General features: G+C 48.8%; 1 protein-coding gene across 1 annotated transcript in view; it reads right to left on the bottom strand.

Annotated features, from left to right (window-relative positions):
- SLC16A10 (solute carrier family 16 member 10) overlaps nucleotides 1–23,288 on the bottom strand; it is a 214,551-nt gene that overhangs the window by 43,648 nt on the left and 147,615 nt on the right. The window contains exons 2-4 of the mRNA XM_082249931.1: nucleotides 23,073–23,217; nucleotides 14,157–14,562; nucleotides 12,294–12,437 (exon numbers count right to left, since the gene is read on the bottom strand). Of these exons, the coding sequence (XP_082106057.1) occupies nucleotides 12,294–12,437; nucleotides 14,157–14,562; nucleotides 23,073–23,217 (695 nt within the window). The remainder of the gene's footprint in view (nucleotides 1–12,293; nucleotides 12,438–14,156; nucleotides 14,563–23,072; nucleotides 23,218–23,288) is intronic.

Below are 23,288 nucleotides of genomic sequence, written 5' to 3'. Positions count from 1 at the left end.
CTGGTCACTACATTGAAAGGGGGCATGTACGCTGGTCACTACATTGAAAGGGGGCATGTACGCTGGTCACTACATTGAAAGGGGGCATGTACACTTGTCACTACATTGAAAGGGGGCATGTACGCTTGTCACTGCATTGAAAGGGGACATGTACGCTGGTCACTACATTGAAAGGGGGCATGTACTGTGGGATTAGTGCTAGGGGGCATGTACTGTGGGATTAGTGCTAGGGGGCCTGTACTGTGGGGTTTGTGCTAGGGGGCCTGTACTGTGGGGTTTGAGCTAGGGGGTCTGTACTGTGGGGCTTGTGCTAGGGGGTCTGTACTGTGGGGCTTGTGCTAGGGGGTCTGTACTGTGGGGCTTGTGCTAGGGGGTCTGTACTGTGGGGTTTGTGCCACTCTCAGTCAGTGTATCCCATAATAGGGTGTCTCTCACAGTATATCCCATAATAGGGCCCCTGCTCCCTATTGGATATACTAGTACTGAGAGACCCCTTAATATATGTGATACATTGTGAGAATTTGATCACGCAAGCAAAATACAGGGGACAAAACGGGTGGAGTCGATAAGGGGTGGGGCTTCTGAGAAATGGGAGGGGTCAAAATAGAAGGGCGGGGTCTTGCGCCCCCCCATCTTAAAACTTCACCAGCCGCCACTGATGGACCGAAGAATCTTCACAAGTCCTGAAGGTAGGAAGAAAAATTTCTAGGTTTTCGTGGATTTGACCCTAGCATAGGGATTAATACCACTCTATCCGGAAAAAAGGTTAGAAAAGGCTCCCTTGAGCCCAGGTTCTGAATCTCGGAGACCCTCTTAGCGGAGGTAATAACCACCAGAAACACTGTCTTGAGAGTGAGCTCCTTAATCAATAAAGGACTAGAAGAAGCCGCACTGAGTGACGAGAAGAAGTCCAGAACTAGTGGAAGGTCCCAATTAGGGAGTCTTGGCTTCCTTTGAGGCCTAAACCTAATTGCGCCTTGAAGAACTGTCGGACCAGCGGGTGTTTGGCCCACGATACTCCTGTAAATGCTGAGATGGCCGAAACCTGAACTCGGAGCGAGCTGACCGACAAAGGCAGATACAGGTGAGACTGCAAAAAAACCCAATACGTCCTGGACCGTAGATGCTTCTCCAGGGCCGAACCTAGGAGACCGATGGCTAGAGAACTTGGACCATATTCTCTCTTAGACCCTATTGGTGCTACTCCTTCTGGCATTCAGAAGCGTGGGAATAATTTCTGCTGGACATTCTAGGGCTTCCAACCTCCCCCTCTCAAGAACCAAACCTTGAGATGCAGACGTGCCGGGCATGGATGCAGTGTAGGACCTTGGGACAACAGATCTGTCTTGAGAGGCAGAGAGATTGGATCCTGGTAACTGAGAAGTGTCAACAGAGGGAACCAGGGCCTGTTGGGCCAGTACAGGATTATCGCTAGGATCTCCACTGCTTCCGTTCTCAGTCTCCGGAGAAAGTGGAGAATAATTGGTACTGGTGGGAAAGCATAGGCTCTGTGAAATTTCCAGCTGTCTGTGAGATCATCCATCCCGAAGGCCAGAGGGTCTCGGAACCTTGCGTAGTACTTTGAAAGTTTCTTGTTGTGAGGGGCTGCAAAGAGGTCTACCTCCGGAGAGAACCCCAGAGACAGGACCCACTTGAAGACTTCCTGATGGAGAGACCACTCGTTGTCAAGTCTGATCCGAGAGAGAAAGTCTGCTTCCACATTTTGTGTTCCCGGAACATAAGCTGTCGATAGATTGGACAGGTTCTTTTGCACCCAGGACATAATTGGCTCCATCTCTCGGAGCAAGGACAGGCTGCGAGTTCCTCCCTGTCTTTTCACATAGGCCACTGCCGTTGTGTTGTCCAGCCTGAGCATCACCGAGGGCCCTTGAATCAGATGGCGAAAGGCTTGCAGTGCCTTGAAGGCAGCCCGAAGCACCAGGACATTGGAGACTATTCCGCAGGAGGGAAAGGACCATCTGCCCTGCGCCACTTCTGACAGGCAGTGGGCTCCCCACCCGGTACTGCTGGCAGCCGAGGTCACGTGACCCATGAGACGGGGGCTATGGAATGACAATTGGGGACATTCTCCAATAGCAGCCACCAAGGAAAGCACCTCTTCATGGTTGATGTTAGAAAGATGTGTTGAGACATGTTCTCTGACGTCCACTGCTGTAGAAAGCCTCTCTGAAAAGGCCGCAACCTCCATAACGCGCCTTTCACCATGGGAGCTGTGGCTACCAGAGTCCCAATTATCCTCAGGCACTGCTGGGCAGTGAGATGGGGAGAAGTAAGAGCAAGAGCAACCCTGTCCCAAACCACTGGGATTTTCTCTTCGGGCAAGGAGATGGTGCTTTCCACTGTGTTGAAATGTGCCCCTAGGAACACGAGAGATTGTGTGGGTACCAAGTGACTTTTCTCGAAGTTCAGGATCCACCCGAACTCCTGGAGAACAGAGATCACTTGATCCAAGTGTTCGAGAAGCTGAGACCTGTCCTGAGACAGGAAGAGCAAGTCGTCCAGATAGTGATGTAATCGGATGCCCCTGACCCTGATTAGGGCCACCACTGCCAACAAAACTTTTGAAAGCGTACGGGGCGACGTTGAAAGCCCGAAGGGGAGACAGGTGAATTGAAGGTGGGCCCGTCCGATGGCGAAGCGGAGGAACTGCTGGAACTCCTTTGCAACTGGAACATGAAAGTAGGCGTCTTTCAGATCTATAGACGCTAGCCAATCTCCCAGCTAGACTCTGGGACAGAGATTCTATTTTGAATTTTTCTCTGCGTATGAACTTGTTGAGGTGAGTAAAGTCTCTAGGTGCTGTTCTTTTCCTGAACCATGAAGAGGGGTGAATAAATTCCCTGTCCCTTTTCGATTTCTGGGACTGGAACTACAACCTCCTGGACTACCAGAGTTTCTACATAAGGAGAGTATGTATTTTTTCTGTAGAAGAAGGAAGAGATGTAGGAACAAATCTGAGCCTGGGGGTGCTGCTGAAGATCCAGGAGTGTCCCCGAGAGACTGTACTGAGGATTCAAGGGTCTTGAATTGAGGCCGCCCAGACACTCCGAAAGCGGAGCAAACGAGCTCCCACTCGGCATGCCCAGGCAGGCCCAATCTCAAAAAGACTTAGTAGCCTCCCGATCGGACGAATTTCCTTTGGAGGCTTTCTGAAAAGAGGACTGCCTGGCCTTCCAGCTTCTTCTAAAATTTTTGCGAGGTTTGTAGCTACGCGCCTCCCTAGCACGACTCGCATTTTGCTTCCTTGGAGGAGCCCGCTTCTGGGCACCAAGGCGTCTGTCCTGGGGAAGGAAGCCAGACCTACCACCAGTGGCCCGAATTATGGCGGCATCCAGTTTATTCCCAAAGAGGGAAGAACCCTCAAAGGGAATCAGACATCATACCTGCTTGGGCGCAGCGTCAGCCACCCAGGGCTGAAGCCAAAGGGCGTGCTTAGCAGTGATGGAGAACAACATAACTCGGGCCAGAAGGCGGATGATGTCAATGGATGCCTCTCCCAGGAATCCCACGGCCATCCTCATCTCCTGAATCGGGGAGCTCCTGGCCACTTCCTCTGAGACCCCTTTGAAGGACTCATCAAGGCCGTTGATCCAGACTTCCATAGCTTTTGACACTGTGGCTAAAGCCAGAGCCGGCTTGCAGGCCATGCCCGCAGTGAGATAGACCCGCTTGAGATCTGAATCAATTCTCCTCTCCAAGGGGTCTTTGAAGGACACCGTATCTTTCAGAGGGAAAGTCACATGTTTAATGAGCCTCAACGCCGCTGCATCCACAAGGGGTGGCGAATCCAGATGTTTGACCCCTTCCTGCTTAAACAGATAGAGTTTTGACATTTTAGATAGCATAGAGTTTTTCCTCTCCACCTTGCTCCATTCTTCGGTGATAATCTCGCCCAGTTCTCCTAGGAACGGGAAATTTAAACGCTCTTTATTCAACTGTTTAAAGAACTTCTTCTGTTTAGGAGGAGAGACCACTGGGTCCTCCCAGTCAAGAGCCTCCCTTACTGCTTTCACCAGGGAAAAAAAAACAAGACCAAAATCAAACCCCAGACAAGGGTCGTCCGTCTCAGAGTCTGATTCCGAGGGTAAGATGGAAGAAGGACGACTTGGCTGAGATTACTCAAAGGGATCCTGGCCCTGATCCTCCCTCTCAGGTGAGCGTGGCAGACCCACAGACATACTTTGGCAGTTTAGATCAGATAGAGAGTCTTTGAGAACCCGACGTACCACAGATTCCAGGTGTTGGTCAGAGCTTTCCCTTTTCGCCAGTTGCTTGGGCATAACAGCGGTTGCAGAGGGACATTCCGTCCAGAACCTGAAGCCCACATCCCCAGCATTTCCTCTGGTGAGGATAATCTGAGCGGCCGTGGGACCTGGATGGAGAGACCTGGCACGCGATACGGTGCCTTGGGCTGGGAGGAGATCTGCGCTTGGACCTGGAGGAAGAGTGCCGGTGTTGCGATTTGGAATGCCGATCTTCTTTGCATGCTCTGCGCTGCGGATCGGACCTGGAAGAGCTGGAAGAAATTATAGAAAACATAGAAACCAGACAGAAACTTAATCTCCCCTCCCCCAATCTACCCCCAAGGTTACCTGCCATGAGAGGGCTGGCCACAGGGGGGCGGAGACGACTCCATCTCAGCAGACACGAAACTGGAGGAGAAAAGGCAAGAGCTTAAAATAGCAATCCTATGTTTAGCGTGGGGGGGGGGGGAGAGCATATAGAGGACGGCACCCCCCTTGCACCCTCTCTTGAGGCAAAGACCTGGAGCTCGGGGAAGCTGCTATGCCACCACAGACATTCCCGCAAGCTTCCAGGCACTAGAAAGATTTCAATTTACCGCTTCGTGGACCTTTGGACGCACTGCGCATGCGCAACCAAGCCTTGGTATCGGACTGGCCACGCATGCGCAGACCGTTCGCGAAACCCGGAAGCGGCGGACGCGGCCGTACCCGGCAGAAGAAGAGGAAAAGGGGAGAGAAGGAAGCCAAGTGAGTAACAACAAACGCTAAAGAGGGGGTAATGTCATAAGTAATAATAAATAAATAAATAAAATAAAGGTCCACACAATACGCTGACAGAGAGAGAGAGAGAGAGAGAGAGAGAGAGAGAGAGAGATAGGAAGAAGCAAAAGATATACCATACTTGCCACATATAGCTCCAGGAACAGGCACAGGCCAGGCAGATGCAACACCGGACTTTTCGGGCAATACCAGGCTACCCGCAGCAGCTGGGCTTTCTCGGCCAACACCAATGCTCCAGCAGAGGTTTCTTCGGTTGCCCCCTCCATACCCTGCTAAGAGCAAAAGGCCTAGTGGTGGAACAGTGACCCACGATCCATGGCCGCTACAAGCCAAGACCAGTACCGATACAGAAAGGTAGAGAGGCACCTCCATGTGCATCCAGAGGAGGACAAAAAAGGAACATGGATGCTGAAAAGGAGCAAAGATTTATGGGAGTGGGGTCCTGTAGGGTAGGAGAGGAGGCAGGGCTACCCGAATGTATGCTGCCATGGAGTCTGTCGGTAAACTGTGTTTTGCACCATGCCTCTGGCAACTTCCCTTCTAGGAAAAGGGTAAAAAGGGTGAGGCTGCCCTATAGATCATTGGAAGAGAAGCCATCATAGGTGAAAGTGCTCTTGATAAATCTCTTATCAGTTACCTGATAGACATCTTTGCTAGATACTGCTGAAATAAAATTGCTCTATTGCACATTTGTTGGAGATTTTTTATCTGTGGACATTGGCTTACTAACGCCTATTCATTATACTGTATGGCCATATGCAATGCTATCTTTTTGAGGAACAGTCTCCTCCAGAGTGGAGTCAAGTCTAAAGTTTGGGACTGTCTGGCACATATAGGAATATACAGTATATTACATTGCTGAGAGAACATATTCAGGGCTTTATCCACTTTTGTTAAGGAATTTATAATTGTTTGGTCCAACAGTATATTATTTATCAATGTATAGAAACCTTTTGGAATACATTAAGATTTCAATATACAGTATTTTCAATATTTTGACAACCAAACCAAATTTGTATAAGTACTTATTGTGGTGGTGTGAGAGATATTTTTTTCTTAACTGGTTTTAACATTTTATTAAATGCACTGCTCTATGAACAATATAAATTATATTTTTGAAGCTGATATTCAACATTCCCCCTGTCTGTGATTTGTTAGAATTTTTGATACTGTAGTAGTCACTAAAAAACTGAATTTTTGTAAAATCTTACCTGTAAAATTCCTTTCTCTGAGTCCTCCGACAGTCGCCGCCTCTTCATATTCGTCACATATGGGGTATTAGACTTTGCTCCGAAGGAGTAGCTAGGCAACAGAATATGTTAACATTAAAGCTTTTAACATATCCCACCCTCAAGGGTTAGTCCCCTCAGTCAATACCCTCCTACTTCCTGCAACCATATCTCAGTTTCAGTGGAATAGCAGTAGAGTATACAACCAAACCCCAAAAGAGGGGCGGGGGCGGCGACTGTCGGAGGACTCAGAGAAAGGAATTTTACAGGTAAGATTTTACAAAAATTCCGTTTTCTCTTACGTCCTCCGACAGTCGCCGCCTCTTCATATTCGTCACATATGGGGACGTCCCAAAGCAGTGCAAACATGAGGGGTGGGAAACGCATCCGCGCCGAAAGGCAACGCAGTCTCCGCATCAAAGAAAGGAACCTTACCAAAGGAAGGAAACCAGCTGGGCTACAGGAAAAATAATTGCTCAACAGGAGCAACAACCCAGGAAAAGACAAATAACCAGGGGATAAAAAACTTATCCCAACAGCCAGAGGTCCCCAACAAGGGACCCTAGGGAATTGCCGCACTAAGAACCTTGCGGCCAAAGGAAGCATCCGCCGATGCCTGAACATCTACTTTGTAGAATTTTGTGAAAGTGTGCACGGTCGACCAGGTCGCCGCCTTACACACCTGGGCTACAGAAGCCCCATGACGACAGGCCCAAGACGTACTCAGAGATCTAGTAGAGTGCGCCTTCACAGGCACAGGGGGAACCTTCCCCTGCAAAGCATAGGCCTGTTCAATGGTCTGCCTGATCCATTTGGCGATGGTAGAGGCCGACGCCGCCATGCCCTTCCGAGGACCCTCTGGAAGAACAAACAAGGAGTCCGTCTTTCGAAAAGACTCAGTCGATTTAAGGTAAACCCTTATCGCCCGAACAACATCCAAAGAATGTAGTCTCACCTCCTTTGGATGTTTAGGCTTCGCGCACAGCGAAGGCAAGACAATATCTTCATTAAGATGGAATTCCGAAACTCGCTTCGGAAGAAAAGAAGGATTAGGTCGCAAGACCACCTTATCCAAATGAACAACCAGATACGGAGACTTGCAGGACAAAGCCGCCAGCTCCGACACTCTGCAAGCCGAAGTGATCGCAACCAAAAAGGCGACCTTTTTGGACAACATAGACAACGAGATCTCCCTGATCTGTTCAAAAGGAGCACGTTGTAACACAGATAGAACGAGATTCAAGTCCCAAGGGGGCAGAGGATCCCTCCTAGGAGGAACCAGATGCCGCACTCCCTGAACAAAAGTGCTAACCAAGGAGTTGGAAGCCACGGGACGTTGAAACAGAACGGCCAGCGCAGACACCTGACCCTTTATCGTAGCCAGCGCCAAACGCTGATCGACGCCCGTTTGAAGGAAGGACAGCACTCGGGAAACCGAGTACGTGCGGGGTGAAAACCCCCTGGACTCACACCAGGCAAAATAGGCCTTCCAAGTACGGCAATAAACCTTCCCCGAGGAAGACTTCCTCGCGTTGATCAAGGTATGAACGACCTCTGGGGAGAGACCCTTCTCTTTCAGGACCTCGGTCTCAACAGCCAGGCCGTCAAAGCCAGCGACTGTAAAGCAGGATGGAATATCGGGCCCTGAGACAGGAGATCATCTCGAAGAGGCAGACGCCACGGGGCGTCGACCGCCAGATTCACGAGGTCTGCGTACCAGGACCGGCGAGGCCAGTCCGGTGCCACAAGAACCACCGTGCTGTGTTCCGAGTGTAACCTGCGAAGGAACCTGGACAGCAACTGAATCGGTGGAAACGCGTACATTAGCTTGTACTGATGCCACGGGGCCACTAACGCGTCCGACGCGTCTGCCCGAGGGTCGCGCGTCCTTGCCACGAACCTCCTCACCTTGTTGTTGAGACGAGACGCGAACAGGTCCACATCTGGAAGACCCCACTTCGCGCACAACATCTGGAAGACAGCCGGGTGGAGAGACCATTCCCCCTGATCCAGGGTCTGGCGACTCAGATAGTCCGCCTGCCAGTTCTCCACCCCTGGAATGTGAACCGCCGTTATCGCCGGGACATGAGTCTCGGCCCAAGACAGAATGTCGGCCACTTCTCGAGCCGCTCGGGCACTCCTGGTGCCCCCTTGGTGGTTGATGTAGGCCACCGCCGTGGCATTGTCCGTCTGCACCCGAACCGGGCAGCCCTGCAGCCGGTCCGTCCAGCGATGAAGACAGAGTTTGATCGCACGCAATTCCAGAATGTTGATCGGAAGGGAGGACTCCCCCTCCGACCAAGTCCCCTGGGCGGACAGAACGCCCAGAACACCACCCCAGCCCGACAGGCTGGCATCCGTGGTGATTACTGTCCACGAGATAGGACGAAACGACTTGCCCCCGGACACCATCGGGGACTGGAGCCACCACAGAAGGTCTCTTCTGGTGCGATGACTCAACGAGATTTGAAGATCCAGAGATTGAGGTCGCCCGTCCCACATGGACAGGATCTCCGCTTGGAGACCCCGCGTGTGAAACTGGGCGAAGGGAATCGCCTCGAAGGCCGAGACCATCAATCCCAGACATCTCATGCACGTCCGCAGAGACGAGTGCGGAACGTCCCTGAGGGACCTGACTTCCTCCTGAAGAGTTCTGAGTTTGTCTTCCGGCAGGAAGACCTTCGCCTGCACCGAGTCCAGAATCATTCCCAGGTAGGGAAGACGAACCGACGGACTCAGTGTCGACTTTGGAAAATTTACCGTCCAACCAAACTCCTGCAGAGTTTGCATCGTGACAGACAGGTCCTTCTCCAGACCCTGGCTGGTCGCAGACCGAACCAGAATGTCGTCCAGATACCCCAGGACAGAAATGCCCTGGGCCCTCAATAATGCCAGAACCGGTGCAAGCACCTTGGTGAAGACCCGCGGAGCCGAGGCGAGACCAAAAGGCAACGCCACGAACTGGTAGTGATCCTCCGCAATGGTGAATCGAAGGTACCTCTGGTGACCCTCGAAAATGGGGATGTGAAGATACGCATCCTTCAAATCGATGGAGGCCATGAATTCCCCCGGAACCAGGGCAGCCACCACCGACCGCAGGGATTCCATGCGGAACTTGCGAACCCGCACAGAGCGGTTCAGAGCCTTCAAGTCCAGAATTGGACGAACCTTGCCCTCCTTTCTGGGCACGGTGAACAGATTGGAATAAAACCCCCGAAATCTGTCCCGATGAGGCACCGGAACCACCACTCCCTGAGCCCTCAGGTCCCGCACCGCCAGGTGCAGGTCCCGTAAACGCTCTGGAGACAGTTGAAGATTTGAGGGAAAAAATCTGCTCTCCGGCCGAGAGAGAAACTCGATCTTGTAACCAGATCGAACGATCTCCTGAACCCATCTGTCCCGCACGCGGGCCAACCAGGGTTGAAGAAAACCGAGCAAGCGTCCCCCCACCCCAAAACTGGGTGAGGGCGCCCCTTCAGGCCGCACTGTTATGGGCTGCGGATCCGGATTGACCGGACTTCTGTTTCCCAGACCAGGGCTTCTTCTGAGAGCCTTGACCTTTGAACGGTTTGCCCTTGTAGTGCGACCGAAAGGCACGAAAGGACCCCTGAGGGGGCCGAAAATTAGCATGCTTCTTCCCAGAAGCCCCCTTAGCCTTGGGGAAATGGGGCAAGAGAGTGCTCTTACCTCCGGTGATCCCCTTAATCAACACATCCAAGGACTCCCCAAAAAGGCGAGACCCATCATAAGGCAGATTGGCTAAGGTCTTACGTGAAGATTGGTCCACCGACCAACATTTTAACCAAACCAGACGGCGAGACAACACCGCCACGCTGTGCACACGTGCAGGCAACGGGACTAGGTCCAAGTCCGCATCACACAGATACATGACACCCTGGTGGATTTGATCCACCATATCCAGGGTCGCCGGCGAGGCCGAATCGGCCACTAGGACGCGCCTAAGCATCTGCGTCCAACTTGCGACAGCCTGGGCCGCCATGAGAGAGGCAAACAGAGCCTTAAGCATAGAACCTGTAACAGAATAAGTATGATGGGCAAGAGACTCCAATCTCCTATCCATGGCATCACGGAACACAGGGGAATCCTCTGCAGGAATCGCAGTGGATTTGTTTAAAACCGCAATTGCGTGATCCACCGGGGGTGGCACACACCACCTTTCATCAGTGGAAGGCGAGAAAGGATAACGCAGCTTGAACCTACTTGGTACAGCAAAAGGTTTGCGTAGATTGCGCCATTGTTCTTTAACAGCGCGCTGAAAATCATCATTGCAGGGAAAAACCTGCGGCGTCCTGCGTTTTCTCTGCGTCCCATAAGCCGCCAAGGCAGCGGGGGGACACACTTCATCCTGCAAACGCAGCGTTTGTTTTATGGAAGCAATCAATTCATCCATGATTGCAAGCTCTTCAGGCGAGCCAGGGGGAGAATTATCAACCCCTTCAACTTCAGCCTCCACCTCGGACCCCACTAGATCCAGGGAGGAGCGGGACCCCAATAAGGAGGCCCCCGCCATAACAGCCCCATCACCTTCACCCTCAGAATCAGAGGAAAGAGAAACTCTGGGTCTCTTAGTAGATTGAGCAGCCACCAGCATCTGCACCTGAGCAGCAAGGCCAGCCACAATAGTGGCTAAATCCCCCCCTGGGGGGGAAACAGCGGTCCCCTGGCTTTCCACCAAGGCGGTAGGAAATTTGCCCTCCTGAGAATACATTGCCCCAATTACAAATGCCGGATAATAAAGGGTTAACTGCCCCTTTAACAAGCGCGGCGAACGCAGCCCACCGCACTACACACAAGCACAATGAGACCCCCACAGTGACAATAAAACTGACAAAGGCAATGGATAAGAAGGATATAACCTGAGGAGACCCTCGCCGCTGCTGCTGCCTCGATCGGTGTATCCTGGAGAAGAGGAAGTGATGCGGCCAGGGCGCTCTATTAAAGCCTATGAGAGGCTACAAGAAAATGGCCGCCATGCATGTAGAACATGCGGCCGGAGCGAGTGTAGGCAAAATGGCGCCGTTTGGTGCCGAAACCGCCGCTCCACAGTACAGTAATGCACACATGTTATCCATGTATAAAAAAACATGTTAGATCGCCGCAGCGATCGCTGTATAGTGCCCAAACATGCCACAAAACATGCCCCACAGCACACAGCTTCTCACACTGACAAGGCTGACACACACAGTGTCACACAGCTCCCCCCCCCCCCCTTGCAGCCCACAGCATGCAGCCGAGTGATAGGGAGACAAACAGTGAGAACAGAGGCAGGTTACACAGTCCCAGACTGACACCCCCCCAGACAGACAGGTCCCCACATGGATACACTTACCTCACAATGGCGTGGGGGACCCGCACAGGCGAACAAGCCGGTGCACATGAGGCAGGGAGAGTCGCATACAAGACGCACAGAATGGGGGTTAAGAAACCGCACAGCGTCCAGTGAGGTAGCCACCTCACCAATCATCCCTGCACCAAACAGGGATGGGTCGTTCACTGTGCCAGGAGCGTTACCTGGCTGAACGCTTGATGGCAGGCTGGGAAGCCACTGACCCATGACCTGCGACCAGGGGGATCAGCCCGAGACCCAGCCCGCATGATCCTCTTCATCCGAAGAACTAACTAACGCTGACAAAAAGAACAGCTAAGTAAAGGTAGAGAGAAAACTCAAACAAAAAATCAAAAAAGAAGAAAGAGTCTGGGGCACAAAGCCCCAGCACAGAGAGAGCCAGCCACTCCTGACAAGCTAGACATTGAAACTGGGATATGGTTGCAGGAAGTAGGAGGGTATTGACTGAGGGGACCACCCCTTGAGGGTGGGATATGTTAAAAGCTTTAATGTTAACATATTCTGTTGCCTAGCTACTCCTTCGGAGCAAAGTCTAATACCCCATATGTGACGAATATGAAGAGGCGGCGACTGTCGGAGGACGTAAGAGAAAAGTTGTTTGTGTTTTACTTCCAATTCACATTAAAAAAAAGCATAACTAAATCACAGTACCTGTAAGTACACTTTTTTGACTCCTGGAATGTAATCTGCAACTCTACCAAAAACCAGCCTTCCAACACCAGAGGTTACTCCAATACACAGTAAAAGAACCTCCTCCTTGACATCTGGCCCCAGACGCTCTTTCACGTGTTTCATCTGTTTAATGAAGACAAGAACAATTTGTAAAAACGACAACTCGGCATTCCATAAAAAGATAATAATTTATATGCATGCATCAGAAATTAATAATTTATATGCATGCATCAGAAATTAAAAAAAAAAAATTAACTCAAACATAAACTTGAATAGGATGTACCCATATAGCAGAAGCAGCGTCCCATTCAAGTTTATGGGATGTTAGTGCACAGACGCAGGCTGGTTTTCACTCTGGCCTGGCAGCACAAGGAGGCACAGACTTACTGAAAAATGGCCCATGTATTGAGGGGGAAAGTGAAGGTTTCTGGGCAACTTTTGCTTAAAGCCCAACTCTGGGAAGCAATAATAAGCCCAAGCAGTGCCCCCTCCCCTGCATTGTAAGGGCTAAATTCTCATTAAAAGGGCAGTATGGGTTTAAAAAAACAAACCTTTATACTTACCTATGTAGATGCAGCTGTCCTCCACCAGCTCTACACCCAGAATGGAGCAATCAAAGACTTCAGTTCTCAGGTCCACTCTGAGCACAGAGCGTTGCTTGCCAGTAAAGTAAATAAAGGTGTGGGGTCACATGATGACATCACAGGGTGACCCCCGTCCCTTTGTCTACTTTAGCAGCCAGGCCCAAATGACAGATTCGCTTCTCCCTGCATTGAATTTGAGCTGGCAAATGACAGATCCAGGTGATGTCACGGGATGGCCCTGCTCTTTTACTTTAGCAGTGGGGAGAACGAACATGTAATTTTCTGCCAGCAAGTGACAGATCCTCTGTGTACACACTCCCCATGCGTTGTAAACGCTGCCCCTGTCCTGCTGTACACACTGCCCCTCTCTGCGGTTTACATTTTGCTGTCAGCAGAAAATGCCCCGCTGACAGCAGAGATGAGTCACTGGATGTTAGGACACCGGCAGGTGGCGGTTCCTATCAACCAAGGCAAAAACAGATACAAAAACGGACCATTTGTCCGTTTACATCCGTTTTGGCTGCTTCCGTTTTAAATGAACAAAAATAGAGCTGTGATCCATTTTAAAAAATGGATCTTAATGGATGCAGGATGTACACGGATGATCGTCCGTTTACATTCGTTTGTCCATAGACATGCATTGCTCTCCATTTTTCACCCGTCAACGGACGGATGAAAAACGGATAAACAGAACGCCTGCATGAAAGGGGTCTAAGAGACAGACTCTGGAGGAGAGGGCACAGAAGTACTTTTATAGTCCCTATGTTCTGAGTTAGCTGAATGGTGAATGCTGTGTTTTAACATCCAGTGCATGCATTATTACAATAGGAGTGGGGATTTCTACATAATGCATTATGCTTTATGAATACCTAAATATTTTTATGGATTTTTGCACTGATTACATTTTGTTTACCAATTTTGTTACTGGACTTGTAGAGGATTTGTCTAATTCAGTGCAGCTGCTGCAATTTTGCTTTCAGAGTTATTTTCCTCATTCTTGCATTGTAGGAATATCCTTTTACAGTCTATATGTATCCCTGTATGCACTGCTTTTGTTCTGAGGATTAATTGACCTGCCATTTTAATATAATACACATGACCGTTACAGTCCAGTTACTGTGATTTCAGCAGCCATTTTATATATCGACCAAAAAAAAAGGCAACATTGGAAAGACACTGTGAAGAATTATGAGATGGACTATAAACATAACATAAATATATGCATGTTCTAAGTATAAATTACATATTGACAGCTTACCAAGTGGACGTAAGGCACAAAGTAGCCAAAAAGTGCAGCTGGAATTCCAAATGCCCATATACAATAGCTCTTTGATTTGAAGATAGAGAAATTGAACACCTTGGAACGTCGTTTTTTGCTTGGTCTAGGTATAAGAGGCTTGTAGGTGAATCCAGCCAAAAAGAGAACAAACATGAGAATACACAAGACGCGTAGGGTGTGCTCAAGTCCAATACCATCAAGTAAATATCGCAACAAAAAGGGCAGCGATACTGTAAAAAGGCTGCTGCCTGCAGTTACAATGCCATTGACCAGTCCTAGACGTTTCTTAAAGTAATGTCCCAAGATAACAAGAGATGGTTGGTAAGCAAAAGAGCAGCCACATGCAAATAATATACCATATGTAAAATATAGAGGATCTAGGCTCCTGTGAAAAGAGAGAAACAAAAGACAGAAATATGAAGTTATGTATTAGCATTTGTTGCCTTACAACATCCTTGTAATATTTCTTTTCTTTTTTTTTTTAATAATCTATTTCAAATTTAAAGAAGTTACATAAACATGAAAAGGAAACAAAACAAAACAAAAGCAGTATACATGAAGTTGGGTGAAATGCCCAAATATGATGACCTAGTAAAATTGTATCATTCCTGATACATAACAATAAAGGTTTCCATAGGTCTTCCTCTATATATATCTCATATTTTTTCCACCTGTAATATTTCAGCTGGACTGCGCTGGAAAATGAAAACAGGAGAAGTTTGACAGTAACTGCTTGCTGTGAGGCAATAAAGACATGCTTTAATTAACGAGTCTCACTGGGGTTGATTTACTAAAACTGGAGAGTGCAAAACCTGGTGCAGCTTTACATAGAAATCAGCTTCCATGTATTTTGTCAAAGCTTAATTGAACAAGCTGAAGTTAGGCAGGTCATACACAAAGCAAATTCTTTTCTGCAACCACGGACAGTATTGACAGAGGAATCCCTCCTGCCAAGCCATTGTATTCTCCTGGCACAGGGAAGCCACCCTCGCCAGGAGCAGACAGTGATTCTTTCTAGTGGCTATACCAGCCTCTACTGATAATCGTACGTAAAATCCGGCATGCTGGATATACCCAAGTTGATCAATCGATCAACTTGGGTACATTCAGCCTGCCTATACATGGTTCAAATCTCAGCCAGTTTCTGCTGACCCAGCCAGGATTCGAACAGTCTACGGCCAGCCTTAGAAACGAATTGGCTACTATGCAGTTGCACCCTCCTTTTTGTTTTAAAACAACCCCATTGTGTATTTCTGCCTCAGGGCTTTACATTGGTAACCAATTTTTTCAATTAAAACACAGACTTCATCTGATATCAACTACACATGGAGTGTATATCTTTCAGTTGTTCAGGCAGGTACATGACTAAGATTGTGAAAGATGAAGGGCTTGGCCAAAATAGTGATAACAGCGGGAGGGTCTTAAAGGGGCATGGTTAAATTAAACCTGAGCCTACTCGATGTATACACAGCACATAAATGCTACAGTCCTTGTACCCACAAAAAATAATTTTTAATACTGTGCCACAAGTGAGAGTCTCACAGACATGCATAAACATCAGCACAATCAATTTTAAACAACGAAACACTTCCACTATAGATGCTTTTCTGCTCATAGTCTTCCTTAAAAAATAACCTAATTAAAATTGTTTGCGAATACAACCAGAGCCTCTGCTTTGTTTTCCCATATCAAAACCTTTTTTAAGGTGTTATCTCGCACCAAGTCCCCCTTGCAACACCTGGAATCTCAACTTGGTTCCCTCCGCCCTGCAAAAGCTACCTTTTGAACTCATCAGGGATATGCCCTTAGATGATCTAAAAGGCAAAGTAGCCTTTTTAAATAGGTTTGTCAGACATTTCACTGAGTTGACGACTCTGCAGCACACAAAATATAGGAAAGACGTGCCCTGGGAGCCCGGCACAAGCAATGCCATTGTGTTAAAGTGATCACTGGACTTGCATTGTGAGAAGCAGTAAAGTACAATCTCTATGTAGCATTATAGTGGAAAATGTATGTTTTGTAGAGTAAACACATATTGATGAGGCCATTATCATCAAGAAGTTAGTTTTTACAACACTACGCATTTAATTTAAACGGTAAAACCAGCAATACCTTTTTTTTCAATATACTTTTTTATGTTCAGTGGCACAAAAGTAATAAAGGGGCCACAGCAACAGCTGTTTTCTATTTTATGGAAATTATAAATGTTTATGTGGCCAACATAGAAGTTAGGGGCCACATGTTAGTGATAGGTGGAACTGGTTAGTGATAGGTGACTAACAAAAAACTGGATTTTTGTCTTACTGTAAAATCTTTTTCTCTGATGTTCATTGACGGACACAGCGACATATCTACATTAGTCGAATGGGTTATGCTGCGCTTTCTTGGAGTAGGACACTATGCAGAAAAGGGTTAACAAAGTTAATAGAAATTTTACCTACGCCCAGGGGGCAGTCCCAGGTGGTTTAATCCCATTTCCTGCTCTAAGATTCAGTTTTGTAACAAGAAATGTCAGAAGAATACATAGCCCAACTCCACAGAGGGGTGGGTGCTGTGTCTGTCAAAGAACATCAGAGAAAAGGATTTTACAGTAAGACAAAAATCCAGTTTTCTCTTTTGTTCATTGACGGACACAGCGACACATTTTCATTAGTCGAATGGGACGTCCAAAGCAGTATTAGCATGAGGAGTGGGAACAAACACAGCAAGAACAATTCCCAACATGCTAAACATAGCCAACCAGGTAACCAAGGAGCTCAACCAGGAAAAACTGGAGCTCACATACCAGAAAAGAAACACCCTCGAGAGGCAGAAGTCTCTGCCACCGTGGCCTGCAAAACCTTGTGGCCAAAAGCAGCATCCGCAGTCTCAAAAATATCCACTTTGTAAAACTTAGTGAATGTGTATACAGACGCCCAGGTGGCCTCTTTGCAAACCTGAACCACTAATGCCTGATGATGGAAGGCCCAGGAGGCACTGAGTGCCCTCGTAGAATGCGCCTTAACAGGGAAAGGAGGAACCTGACCCTTGATAGAATAGGGCTGCAACACCATCTGCCTCATCCACCTGGAAATGGTCGCAGCAGACACAGCCTGTCCCTTACGAGAAACCTCTGTGAGAACAAACAAGGAATCCGACTTCCGAATTGACTCAGTCACCATCAAGTACACTCTGATGGCCCGAATCACGTCTAACGATCGCAAAGCAACCTCCTTGGGGTGCTTAGGCTTAGGATATAACAAAGGCAACACAATGTCCTCATTCAAGTGAAAACCTGACACGACCTTAGGAAGGAACAAATGACAGGTGCGAAGGACCACTTTGTCCCAATAAACTACCAGATAAGGTGACCAACAGGACAACGCAGCCAATTCCGAGACCCTGCGTGCATAAGTAAATGCCACCAAGGCCCACTTCTGTGACAAGGTAAGTAAAGGAATTTCATGAATATTCTCAAATGGTGGTCTTTGGAAGACCCTTAATGGTGCCCAAAGCCAAACGTTGATCAACACCTCTTTGTAAAAACTCCAAAAGACTTGATACTTAGAAGGACCAGAGGGAAATTCCCTGAGACTCACACCAAGAAATATATGCTTTAAAAACTCGATGTTAAATTTTTCTAAAAGTAGATTTTCTAGCTCTTAACAGGGTAGGAATCACAGATTCCGACAACCCCCTATCCTTTAGTACCTGGCTTTCAAAAGCCAAGCCGTTGATTGTAAAGCAGGATGGAAGATCGGCACTTGAGACAGAAGATCTTCCCTGAGAGGCAGCCGCCGAGGGGTGTCGGCTAACAACCTTACCAGGTCTGCGTACCAGGGCCGACGAGGCCAGTCTGGTGCCACCAGAATCACTGGAATCCCTTCTGCAGAAGTTGTATTAGAGGAAATGCATAAATCAGACGATACCGTCCCCAAGGGGCCACCAGAGCGTCCGCGGCATCCGATTGAGGATCCCGAGACCTCGCAACGAATCTCGAAACCTTCCAGTTGAGAGGAGAGGCCAGCAGATCCACATCTGGTGTCCCCCACCGAAGGCACAGCTGATAAAAAACTTCAGAGTGAAGAGACCATTCTCCCGGACACAGAGCCTGACGACTGAGATAGTCCGCCTGCCAATTTTCCACCCCTGGAATGTGCACTGCCGACAGCGCCGGGAACAAGACGTTCTGCCCATTGCAGAATATCGGCCACTTCTTTTGCCACTAGAGCACCTCTGGTGCTCCCTTGGTGATTTATATATGCCACAGCCGTGGCGTTGCCTGGTTGGATCCTCACCGGACACCCCCGCAGATGATCCGTCCACCGGAGTAGACAAAGTCTAATGGCTCGAATTTCCAGGATGTTGATCAGCAGACTGGACTCCTCTGAGGGCCAAAGCTCCTGGGCTGAATCCGTACCCAGAACCCCCCCCCCCCCATCCGGACAGTCTGGCGTCCGTAGTCACCACTGTCCAGAACAGTGGGAGGAATGATTTTCCTTGTTGAAGTGCCGGGGAGCGGAGCCACCAAAGCAGAGACCCTCTCGCCACCCGACTCAACAGGATCTAATTGTCCAGAGACTGTGGATGCTTGTCCCATTTGGCTAGAATCTCTTTTTTCAGAAGTCTGGTATGGAACTGAATGAATGGAATGGTTTTGAAAGTAGAGACCATCAAACCTAGCACCAGCATGCAGGTCCTCAGAGAGGACTGACGATTGGATAACAGGAGATGAATTGCCTTCTGCAACTTCAAGAGTTTTGGTTCCGGGAGAAATACCTGGGCTGACACTGAATCCAGAGTCAGCCCCAGAAAGTCCAACTTGTTGGACGGAATCAAAGCTGACTTTTGAAAATTCAGAATCTAGCCGAACTCCTGCAGAGTTCTCACCATGATGTCTAGATCCACCTTCAGGACCAACGAAGAGTCCGCCCTCAGAATAAGGTCGTCCAGGTATCCCAGAACCGAAATCCCCCATTACCTGAGTAAAGCTAACACTAGGGCCAACACTTTCGAGAACACTTGAGGAGTGGAGGCGAGACCAAAGGGTAACAACACAAACTCAGTGATTCTCGCCTATGGCAAAACGAAGAAAACGTTGATGTCTGATGTAAATCGGAATATGAAGGTAAGCGTCCTTGATATCGGTGGAAGCTAGAAAGTCCCCTTGATGGAGAGAAGCCACAACTGATCGAATTGATTCCATTCTGAATTTTTGGACCCGCACAAAATAGTTCATCAGGGCCTTGAGGTCCAGAATAGGCCGAACCTTCCCTTCCTTCCTGGGGACCATGAAGAGGTTGGAATAAAACCCCTGAAAGTGTTCCGACTCCGGAACAGGAACTATCACCCTTTGTGACAACAAGTCCTGAACTGCTCAAAAAAGACCTTGAAGTCAATCCTTGGACAGACACAAATTGGAGGGGAAAACCCTTGGCAGGAGCAAGGACCGAAACTCGATCTTGTAACCGGACCGAACCAACTCGAGAACCCATTTGTTTCGGATGAACAAGACCCATGGATCTGGAAAGAAACAAAGACGTCCCCCAGCCCCTAGAACGGGTGAGGGCGTGCCTTCAGTCAAAGGTGGGCTTCTCTGTGGGGCCGGAGGAACCTGCCTTGGACTTACCACCCCAGGGTCGCTTGTACCCCCCCCCCGAGAAAGATCGAGAGGGTTTAGACCTTTTGTTCTGTGACCCCGTGGGACGAAAGGGCCGATTGTGAGCCAAAAAAACTGGACCACGTTTGTGGCGAAACTCTTTATTCTTAGCAACCTGAGGAAACAAGGTACTCCTGCCTCCCGGGAGACCCTTAATGATCTCCTCCATGGAGGCTCCCAGACAGACAGTCACCCACAAAGGGAAGACTTGTCAGAACCTTTTTGTAAGCCTGGTCCGCAGACCAGCATTTCAACCAGATTATGCGGCGTAAAATCACCGGCATCATCGATGCCCTGCAGGCTAATGGACCTGCATCCAGGGAAGCATCGCAGATAAATTGCAATCCCTGAATTATTTTTTCCACGAGCTCTGCCATTTCCTGAGGGTGCTGACCCTCCTTCAAATCTTGGCGTAAAAGCTTCGTCCATTCCGTCAAGGTCTGGAAGATCAAGGTAACGGCAAACACCGGTCTCAAAAAAAAAAAAATTGAGCCGACCACAGTAAAAAGATGGCGTACCAAGGCTTCAGCTTTCCTATCAGCAGGGTCCTTAAAGAACGGAGCTCCACAGGCAATGATGTGGCTTTATTCAATCTAGAAACCTGGGAGTCCACCACCAGTGGTACCGACAGTTTCTTTACCAGGGACTCGTCAAAGGGATATCTCGTAGCGAAACGCTTAGGTATCCCAGTCGTACGTTTTGGGGAACCCCATTGACTATCGACAATCTTGTGGAAATAGGCAGGAAAAGGAAACACTTTAGTCACTTTGGAAGGTCTGCAGGTGCCAAATTACACCCGCATGGCTGACGCAGCATCCACTGAGACCTCCATTTATAATTTCCCGCACTGACACAATCAGTGCCTCTACCAGCGCTTTTTCCTGCGCCGAGGTGGAAGAAGGGGAATCATCCTCACTGTCAGAACACTCCAGATGGGTGGACGCAGACCCCATGGGGCGACTTACGTCTGTGGCGGGCACATCCGCCTCAGAATCTAAGGAGACAGATGAAACAGGAGAGGAGAGCGGGTGCTTTTTGGCAGGTCTCTTTTGCAAAACCATGTCCACTTTTGACACTAAAGATTTTAGTACCGCCATCATGGCCACCATAGCAGAATGGGACCCCGAAAATACCCCCACTGAGAGTGGGTCAGGTGGTGAGACATGTTTGGCCGGCTCCATCCTGGTGCCACAATGGGAACACAGTGAAAAATTTCAACAGAACTGTTTTAGTATTAAAACCCCAGCAATATTGATGCTTGTGGAACTACAGGTCCCAGAACACTCCAGAACACTGCTACTGGCCTGACCAGGCAGGGAGATACTGCCCCAGGATTCACCACCACCTGCGTCTCTGCCGTCTGAGGAGCGAGGAGAAGAGGCACCAAAATTCATACAGCATGCCGCTCTGACTGAGAAGCATCCATGCTGCCACCAGAGGCTGCCGTCTGTAACTAAATGCGGCTACTAGAAAATGGCTGCCATGCATGCGCAGTAGATCCAGTCCACGCCGGAGTTTGGGAAAATGGCCACCACGCATGCGCAGTAGCCCCGGCCAATGCCAGTCTACAAGAAAATGGCCGCCATGCTGCCACACGTGCCAAAAAATGACAGCGCCTGCGGGCGTGAGAAAAAACCTGCCAAAGCACATCCACATAACCAGCCTGCGACCCCTCCCCTAACCCCCCCCCCCCCTCCGTACAGTATGCACACCCGGCCCCCATCCTGAAAACAAAACACCCCTGGGAATACAAGGGGAGAAAGATGAAGGGGGGGGGGGGAGGAGAAAGGATGGAACAAACCTCCCAGTGAGGATAATGAAAGAACTAGGGGAGGGCAGTGAGCTTTAAGACCACCGACCCCAGGAGGACTCGCACCAACCCCTAACTTCCCTAGGGAGGAAAAAAAAAGGGGGGTTTACTCACCATACCATTGGATACTCTTCAGGATTCACTCCATGCAGGTCACCGCCTCATCTTGGAACAAGGGGTGCTGCTAGCCCGAGGAACGATGTGACTCCAGTCGCTACAAGGTCGTGTGTGTCCGTGCAAGGTGTCCCACTCACAAGCCAGTCCCTCCAGTGGGAGCATGTTGCGGCCGACCTAGCGCAGAGCTGAGGCATGCACGTGCTCACTGGTCGGACTAGGGTGACCATCAGGATCTAGAATATCCAGTGCGTCACCCAGTCCGACAGTTGCTTTTAGTTCTCACAGGAACAACTAAAACTAGAAAATAACAAAAGAGAAAAAAATCTTGTTTAAAAAAAAAGACGAAAATGCTAGGACCTAGCAAGGAACAGAAAAAAACTGAATCTTAGAGCAGGAAGTGGGAGTATACCACCTGGGACTGCCCCATGGGCATAGTTAAAAGTTATGTTAACTTTGTTAACCCTTTATCGCCTAGGGTCTTACTCCTAGGAAGCACAGCATAACCCATTCAACAAATGTAGATATGTTGCTGTGTTCGTCAATGAACGAAAGAGAAATTACTGTATTTATTGGCGTATAACACACGCTTTTTCCTCCTGAAAATAAAGTGCAAATAAAAAAAAATACATAAAAGAAAAAAAGCCAATTAGGGGAGGGTGCCAGGCAGGGCCGATCCTGGGTTGGTGCACTGCGCCCAGAGGCAGAAGAGGGAGCGCCCAGGGCCAGGGGAAGGGGGGGGGAGCACCGCTGGATTACACAGAGCGAATCGCTGTCAAATGAAGTTCGGCATCTATCATAGAAGCCGGGTAGGTGGGAGATCTTCGCTCTGTGTAATCGGGCAGCATTCCCTGCACTGATAGACACTGGTAAGGCTGTGCTGATGGACACTGATCAGGCTGCATTTATGGACACTGGTGAGGCTGCATTCTTGGACACTCATGAGGCTGCATTCTTGGACACTGATGAGGCTGCATTCTTGGACACTGATGAGGCTGCATTTATGGGCACTGGTGAGGCTGCATTTATGGGCACTGGTGAGGCTGCATTCATGGGCACTCGTGAGGCTGCATTCATGGGCACTGGTGAGGGTGCATTTGATTAATAAAAAAAAATCTGATCTACCCTTATTTTGTTTAAAAGTTCTTTATTTAAAATTTAAGATTTTTTTCCTGAAACTTCCCTCTTAAAATTAAGGTGCGTGTTATACGCCTGTGCGTGTTATACGCCGATAAATACGATACATTTAGTTTAAGCCATATAAACAACTATAAAGCTTCTTGAAGGAAGGCATTTTCAATTCAGTTTACAAGATCATTTATGATACACTCACTCAACAAAAGAACTTGAAAGAAGACCAATTATACCAACAGCGGCTCCTACTACTGCTGTCTTCCGGCACCCAAATATATCCGTAAATACACTGACCACAGGGGAGCAGAAGAAGATCATTCCCATTGACAAAGAGTTCACCCATGCTATGGAAACAAAAAAGGACCAGCATGAATATTAATTTTAGAGGACACAGAAAGAAACTCAAAGCAAATCT

This window comes from Pelophylax lessonae (assembly GCF_965119305.1).
Source record: "Pelophylax lessonae genome assembly, chromosome: 3".
Classification (NCBI taxonomy): domain Eukaryota; kingdom Metazoa; phylum Chordata; class Amphibia; order Anura; family Ranidae; genus Pelophylax; species Pelophylax lessonae.
Note: the sequence above shows the minus strand (reverse complement) of the source record. Positions and strands in the feature narration are given on the sequence as shown.